This window comes from Penicillium canescens (genome assembly GCF_028828765.1).
Source record: "Penicillium canescens strain IBT 15451 chromosome Unknown utg000011l_segment0_segment0, whole genome shotgun sequence".
In the NCBI taxonomy this organism is placed as follows: Eukaryota; Fungi; Ascomycota; class Eurotiomycetes; order Eurotiales; family Aspergillaceae; genus Penicillium; species Penicillium canescens.
In genome coordinates, this window is record NW_026703973.1 from 3371883 (window position 1) to 3379621 (window position 7739).

Below are 7739 nucleotides of genomic sequence, written 5' to 3' on the forward strand. Positions count from 1 at the left end.
TTCGAAGCGATGGAGCCATGATGCAATTGAAACTCATTCGAATGAACATCACATTATGAATTATTGTCAAGATCCTAGTCCAAATCCCTGGTTGTCTGACTATAAGAACCTTTATCATCTCAGTCTAACAGCACCATCAACATTTCCAGAGCCAAGTTTACTTTACTCTTAAGAAGGCCAACCTTCTCGATACAAAGAACCCTCTTGATCGACCAACATGCACCTCACTACCGTCTCTGCCGCCATTGCAGCTTCCCTGAGCATGGTTCAGTTCTGTCCTGCTCCTCCAGCTGTTCTGGGGCCTATCCTGGGTGGCGCGCTGTAAGTACACCAGTACCCGATTCAAATAATACCTTAACGCAATGGTGGCTAAAAAAGCGTTAAAGTGCCGGTGAAGCAGGCGGAATTGTGGGCTATGGTGTGGGAAAGATTGGCAAAAAGCGCTCTTTTGAGGGCTCAGTCTTCGAGAAGCGTGCTGATGTGAGTTACAAACAGACTTGGTTTATGATACTGGAATAATTGGGAGCTAACAAGATCCCAACAGCCGTTTGCGGGTCTCCCCCAGCCAGCTGCTGATACATGCAAAGATCAGCTGAACGGGGTCAAAGTTGAGTTTACTCCCACTGGCCCGGGAGCCTTCCGCATTGACAATGCCCCTTCCGCCTGTATGACACTCTCGAATGTCATCTTGGGACAGGACCCTAATCAGCCTGCGCCCACCCCCCTGGGTAATTATTATTAAAATCCTTTTTGTGCATTGTGACTAATTTCAACTAACAGGTTCCGCTGCCCTGGGCTACACTGGTCTTTCTGATGACGATATCAACAAGCTTCAGGCAGCTCTCGAAGGCAAAGGCTACTAGACTAAATTCACTATTGATTCTTGGCTGAAGGAAGAGGTGGAGATTTATGCGGTCTGGTTCAATCATGTCGTATTTGTCTCGAAGATGAGATCAATATGCATGGACTAGAGAATCCTGATGCCAAGAGCTGTTCCATATAATGTCGGAGAGAAGCAATGTTCGGAAGTGAAACTTCTGTAGTGCGTAACGGGTACTGAAATCATGAGACATTAGCCAATTACTGCCTTCATGCTCCGTAGTTGTGAATAGTATGGAAAGGGGCAAAATAGCAATCCAGACTTATTATGAGTCCACCGGTTGATAGTATGATCCACCGTCTCTGTGTTCCACTATGTTTTGGCTACTATATGTATTTACAAACAATGTGCTTGGTTGTACCAGTACATGTAATAAGAATTCCGCCTAGTTGCCCCATGCTCGATTTCTCTAAGCGTCAACTCCTCAACCCCACATTTCCCCCACAAATCCAGCAGAAGTCCAATCGGAGAGACAGAAAGGGCGGCTACTGTCATTTCACCCGATCCTTCCGACAGCCGCAGCACTCGAAGCCGCATGACGTAGCGCTCTTGGGCCTTTCGACAAGGTCTGATGGCCATGTCTTGACTTATGACTATTTTTCAACTAGATGCGGCAGATAGAACCCAACAAACATTCTTCTCCAATATCAAGGAAGGAACTGTTATCAACAGAATAATATGTCATTGTGATGTTCTAGACTGTAGCAGTGGAGTCTGAAAGGAACAAATCCAGGAGATTTGATGTGGGCAGGGGCTGTTTGAGCCTCCACAACCTACATGGACATCTACATGTACTGGCATCCTTGTGGGGGCTAAACAGACCGTCTTGGCGGGCTGTGGTGAGGGGGCTTTGGGAAGTGCCTGTGGATAGTCGAAATTAAAGGCCCATTTTAGTACATGCATGATTTGCTTCACAAGCCCTTCCCATTACTAAATCTCCCTACATTTACCTGAAAATCACACACCTCCTTCTCCCCCTCTATTTTATTTAATTTGAAATATGAAGCAACCTTTGCGCCTGCTTTTCCATCAGGTAGTTTCTATATTATGGGCCATTGCGTCGGTTTTCATGGCATGGGAAGTCTTGTGCATTGTCGGCGGCTCCAAATATCCCATTATGGTGGTAACATCAGAGTCCATGGAGCCTACCTTTCACCGTGGCGATCTCATCTTTCTTTGGAACCGCGAGAAAATCATTCATACTGGCGATATCCCGGTTATATGGATCCCAGGAAAGCCCTTACCGATGGTCCATCGGGTAGTCACGGTCAACCATCAGGTAGAAATGGATGGGCATCTCAAGTACGTCTGTTAACATGGCCTAGAGTTTAAACCGATATTGATATCCAAGTATAGGCAGATGATATTAACAAAGGGCGATAACAACGCAATTGACGACAGATTCATGTACTTACCCGGGCGGCCATTTGCCCTCCGCGAAGGAAGTTATCGGCCTGGTGCGGGGGTATGTGCCCAAACTTGGGTGGGCCAGTCTGGTTCTACAAGGTGGTTTCCGGTGATGATCTGATAGCCAAACTTGACGTTCGGGCTCGTCTCTGGATTTATTTGTAAATATTCGTATGGTCTTACATGTGGAGTGGGGATCCCATTTCCAAAACGAAAGGGCCAACCTATGGCTTACGTCTCCAACAGGCCATAGTCCACATTATTTCCTCGGAATACCTATAGATTACATCATATAAAATTCAGAAAAGGATCAGAAGTCGAAAAATTAGCTGATCCACCTGGCGGTATGGTACCATCAAGTGCCAGGGAGTTAACTACCAGGGGCGCAATAAATACCACCACTAGCCTTAGCATCAGGATTCTCTAGTACATACATAGTGATCTCATCTTCGAGACAAATAACACATGATTGAAACGGGCCGCATAAATCTCCACCTCTTCCTTCAGCTGAGAATCAATAGTGAATTTAGTGACTACGATTGAACAAGATTATTTTCTCATTCTCCACAGCTGCATTGGCGCCAAGGGGCACTGTCCACGGACCAACACCGAGAAGTATCTTGCTTGGCCTGATTTTGGCGGGGCTGAGTCCAGTAGTTTCTGTACCAATTTATCTGCAAACATCGAATGAAACATGTCCTTACCTAAAATTGAGTTCAGAAAAAAGACGCCCCCAAATCCTTACGCCAACAGATGGGGTCCGCCTTGTAGCCTTGAGCGGCATGTGCGCGTTATGGATTGTCGTTAATTTAGAGCAGATCCTGGTGGCGCTCCAAACTTTGTATATATTAGGAAGGTTACGCTAAGTAAGCGGATATCAATCTCATAAATACCTAAACTCCAACTCCTTATCTACCCCTCTTCTGACCTTCTCATTCCCCCTTCCTGCTTTGAGTTCACATGGTAAATGAAATGGAATCACTCGCACCGATCAAACAACCCATCGCCATCCGTCCGGAACACGTTGTTTCATCGACCACAACAATTCAGGTGAAGCAACATAGCGCAAGCTGGTCTAGCGGCAACTTCACAATTTCAAGTACTCCAACTGCTGAAAACCCTCTTTCAAACAAGCTCTTTGGCGTCGACGGTGATTTTGCGTCTTGGTCTCAGCGACGACATTTTCGCGACGCCTCAGGGCTTCCCCTTTTCGAGATATCTCGGAAAAAGACAGGAGTAACATGGTATCTTCAACTTCCCGGAGAGGGCAGCAGTAAAGAAAACGCTTCCGAACCTATTGCTACGGTTGTACCGAAATGGAGTGCTCTCAAAGACAAGTTTGACGTGCATCTTCGAAACGCTGCCGCAAATGGAGAAGATACAATACTGGCGGTTCGCGGACAGAATGTCTGGAAGTCCAAAACAAATGTCTATCACCATGGGACTTTGGTGATGACGGTAAAACTGACGGATGTGGCTGCGGTGTACCTACCCGGAAAACGACCGTCATGGGAAGTCGTGGTGGCAGAAGGCATGGACCTTTCGCTGGTAAGATGGATTAAATTCTCCCCAGGGGTTCCATAGGGTTTATACGGTTTCTGACATGTAATAGGCCTCAGTTCTTGCTGTTCTTCTGGCTACGGTGTTATACCAGAGCAGTGAGGCACGATCAGATTCCCTTACGAACTCGAGTTACTGATACACAAAGCAGGTGGCAAAGGGAAGGCGCCGGCGAGGAATGAGGATCCCTGTGAAGGAAGCAATGGACAAACTTGAAGTAATAAACGAAAAGAGTGTGCAGACCGAGAGTACAAGAGCTACATGAATGTGGCAATCGTGGTCATCTAGCGGACATATTGGCTAGCAGATAGGAATCAAGAGCATCACTAAAATAAATTCTCAAACTCGATCCTAGATATGAAGTCCTATCCCATGGGGGTGCTGCAGTCAGGGCAGACTGCAGGCTAGGGTTTTGCCTTCACTATGGGAGGTAAAAAGTAGGCCCGACCTGACTGCCAAGGTCTAGAGTCCTTCGATCGACCTTAGACTTTGGCAAGTTATAATAGACTATCTAAATATTCCCCATTTGCTTCGGAGCATGCTCAGCCCGCTGGTTGTTGAGAAAAAGGCGATTAAAAATCAGAGATGTTTTAATGGGGTACGGGAAATGGGCTAGTTGGGGTTGCCGCCGGGGCCTCAGGCTGAACTCCAGGGTTTCGGACGAATTGAATAACCTCGATTATCTTAGACTACAAGGATCAGGGGTAGTAGCACATTACCTCAGTTCCCTCAGACCACAGCCAATGATGAGACAGAATTCTGCCGATTCTGCCACGCTAACCCGATTGGGTTGCTTCATCAGCCCGTGGTCTGAGCCGGGAACCCCTTCCGTACATACAAGTTTCCGGTTCTCGCCAGCAACCCCACCATTTGGTCAAGGTGTGTTTTCTCAAGCTCTCTGAGAGTATTTCTGACATTGTTAGAAAGAATGGCATCACCGGATTTGCCCAATATGATCTCTAGATCGCGAAAGCGTGCTCGACAATCCTCCCTCGAGTGGCCTTCTTCCAGTTCACCATTACAAGAACCACCTGCGTCTACTCAGCGATCTCGTTATATCTCAGGATTGCAGCCACGCGAACGTGTCGATATGGTACTGGCTGAGCTTAATGATAAGCACCGGTGGACAATCAAGGATCTTCTTTACCACATGGTGCATGCACAACCAGTCAAAAAAAATGGATATTCGACATCGTATCGAGCACAGAAATTGTCTGACGCTATATATGGGCAACCTGAAATTATTGAGCGGCTAGGTAGTGTCTCAAAAGACATATATGCCACTGGTGCATCCGATCTCGTGTCTCGGATACAGACCGAGATTCGAGGGCTGATTAACGGAGATATACTCGGCGAGTTCCAGTCCAATGTGGACCCTAAAGATATGGACATCTCTAGCTTGGCTACGCAGATGCAGAGGAAAGCTCCAGAGCTCTGTGGACTGCTCGTTAGCATCATGACACCTCCAGGAAACCATCGCGATACACCCAAGATCCACCAGGGCAGCATTGTGATGGTCTGTTCAATTCTGGCTTGCGCTTTTGCACCACGGAAAAGCAACAACTTCCCGATGTTGATCGGCTTGTATTTACATGCAATGGGTGTCAAGCGACGTGTGATTAGCTTTCTGGCTGGCCTGGGGATAAACTCAGCATACCAGACTATCATGGACAGACGGAAGGAACTTGCAGAACTAGGACAGGTACTATAACCGCATTTACCGGAGAATAACATGTTCTGGCTGACTTCTTACCCCAAGATGTGTACAGAAACAATTGAAACAGAATGCCCAGGCTTCTCGCAGGAATCTCATTGTGGCATGGGATAACTTTGACTACAGCCAGACTGTTCGACATCAAACTATTCGTGATCCATCAGAGCATATCTCCGCCACCACTGGCAAGCTTTGTATCGGTCAGTCCATCCCTGCAGGAGGGCTTCTCCGATCTATGTTCCATCCAGAGGTTACACTGAGTCCTCATGATATCTACATGGCACCAGGCAATCAGGATGATGAGATCTTCCATCAATGTCAGCGCCATTGGATTGCAGAGGCCATTCGCTATACTCATCGGGAGGCAGTAGAGAAACTATTTACTGCGGAAGCGTGCGTCAAACCAGGCCAGATGAAACCGCGAGCCCATCTTATTGACTGGCCTGAATTCCCAGCAGTTAAACGACTGCAAGCGCAGAAGACAATTCACTACAGCCTTGGGCCAATGTTATACAACGAAGGCACGACAGAGGGGACATACAAGGTCATTCAGAATGTCTTTCTGGAGCAACTGGGGGATGATGATGATACAGACCTTGATGGGCTTTTACAACTGGTTTATGGAGATCAGAAAACAGTGTCACTCCTTCGTGCCGTCAAAAAAGAACGTGCGGAGGCTTCTCGTCTTTTCGATCGTTTCAGCTGGATATTGCCAATCCCCGGACTGTTCCACTGGCGTATGAACTACTTGGATATGATCTTTGAGCTCTATGCTGGGACAGACCACCCTACCGTTGAATCGACGATCCATCATAATAAGGTCTGTCTCGGTTGCGTACAGGGACACAAAAGTCCATTCCACCATAAAGAAGAGGTGGCTACTCGCTCATTTGACGCTCGCGTCACGGCCATGTTCTATCAGTTTGTCCCATTAACAGTCAATTTCGCGGATGCTAAAGATGTGGATGATTGGATTCAAAGCCTCGGAAGGGGTCAATTCCTGGACGTTGTGGATCAGATACGCCAGTCTCTGTTCCATTTTAAAGAGCAGCAGTCTAAGGTTCGTGAACGAGAAGGAGAACCAGTCGACTATGAGTTCTCAGCACATGCGAAATTCCTTCAGCAGATGGAGACTTACAAGTCCTTGAAGCTTGCCATCAAACTTGGTGACATTGGAATTATCCAGCGGATCTTTGCACAATGTTGTCTCCTCTTCCCTGGCACAAAGAAAACCCGATATTCTTTCCTCTCCTTGTATATGACATGGCTCACTCAAACCAAAGCAGCTGATCCCGAGCTGCAGACTGCCATTCTTGCCAACGGACTTGTGAATCTACGGGGTGCGGAGGACGGTTGGTTCGAAATTGATCGACTGAATGAGTTCTTCAATCTTCATATGAAGACACTCATGTCGACTCGACGGACCTCAAATCTGGACATCACTACCATGTTCCGTCGAACTGCTCTCACAGCCAGCTACTGTACTGATCTAAAGGAGCTTCTGGAGGCTACCTTTGGAGAATATAGCAATGGGCGACACCAAAATAAGGATGCTAGCCAGGATGTTCGTCATCTAGCTTATCAGATCTCGAAGTGCATCCAAAAGCAACCAAATGGTCGGACAAGAGGCTTTCAACCATGTGATATACTCACAGAAACAATTGGCGAAAAGCTCTTCAAAGCCGTACAGAACTTCAATAGCCTCGTCGTCAACGGACAGTGGGCACAAGAAGTTGATTTTAGCAAGATGACATCGACTCCTATTGCTGTTCTAGATGAGATTGAAGAGAATGACACATGACACTGAATAGCAGGTTGCTGCCGGGACAGCTTTAGCTATACTTCTCTTCATTCCATTGATAATACTCCCACGCTATATTATAAGGTGACTGACACACATTGATGGAATGCATCAGATGGATTGTTCATCATTCTCTACCAGACCTTAGAACCTAGGTCTTCTCCACCCTTCATCACGCGACGCCCATTTCCTGATACCACACCGAGGGCCTTGCGTTTGGGAACTGGAGTTGCCGAAGGAGGAGGCATGTCCATAAAAGCTTGGGATGGCGTGTTAATATCAACCCACGGAGAGATATTCCGAGATGGAGTTGGTTGACTGGTGCTTTCTGGCGTGACTGCAGAAGACCATGTGAGGTTGCTGCATTCACTCATTTG

At 47.1% G+C, this 7739-nt stretch overlaps 2 protein-coding genes across 2 annotated transcripts; both read left to right on the forward strand.

The window, feature by feature from the left end:
• Window positions 1-217: 217 nt before the first annotated feature.
• On the forward strand, window positions 218-863 carry N7446_014012 (uncharacterized protein; the record flags this gene model as incomplete). Its single annotated transcript, XM_058522751.1, has 4 exons — window positions 218-321; window positions 387-480; window positions 545-728; window positions 781-863. 4 exons carry the CDS (start codon window positions 218-220, stop codon window positions 861-863), a joined length of 465 nt encoding a protein of 154 aa, XP_058366228.1.
• Window positions 864-3247: 2384 nt separating this feature from the next.
• N7446_014013 (uncharacterized protein) lies at window positions 3248-3986 on the forward strand (the record flags this gene model as incomplete). The annotated part of the gene is made up of 2 exons (XM_058522752.1): window positions 3248-3835; window positions 3900-3986. The coding sequence occupies 2 exons, from the start codon at window positions 3248-3250 to the stop codon at window positions 3984-3986; spliced, it is 675 nt and encodes a 224-aa protein (XP_058366229.1).
• Between the last annotated feature and the right edge of the window lie 3753 nt (window positions 3987-7739).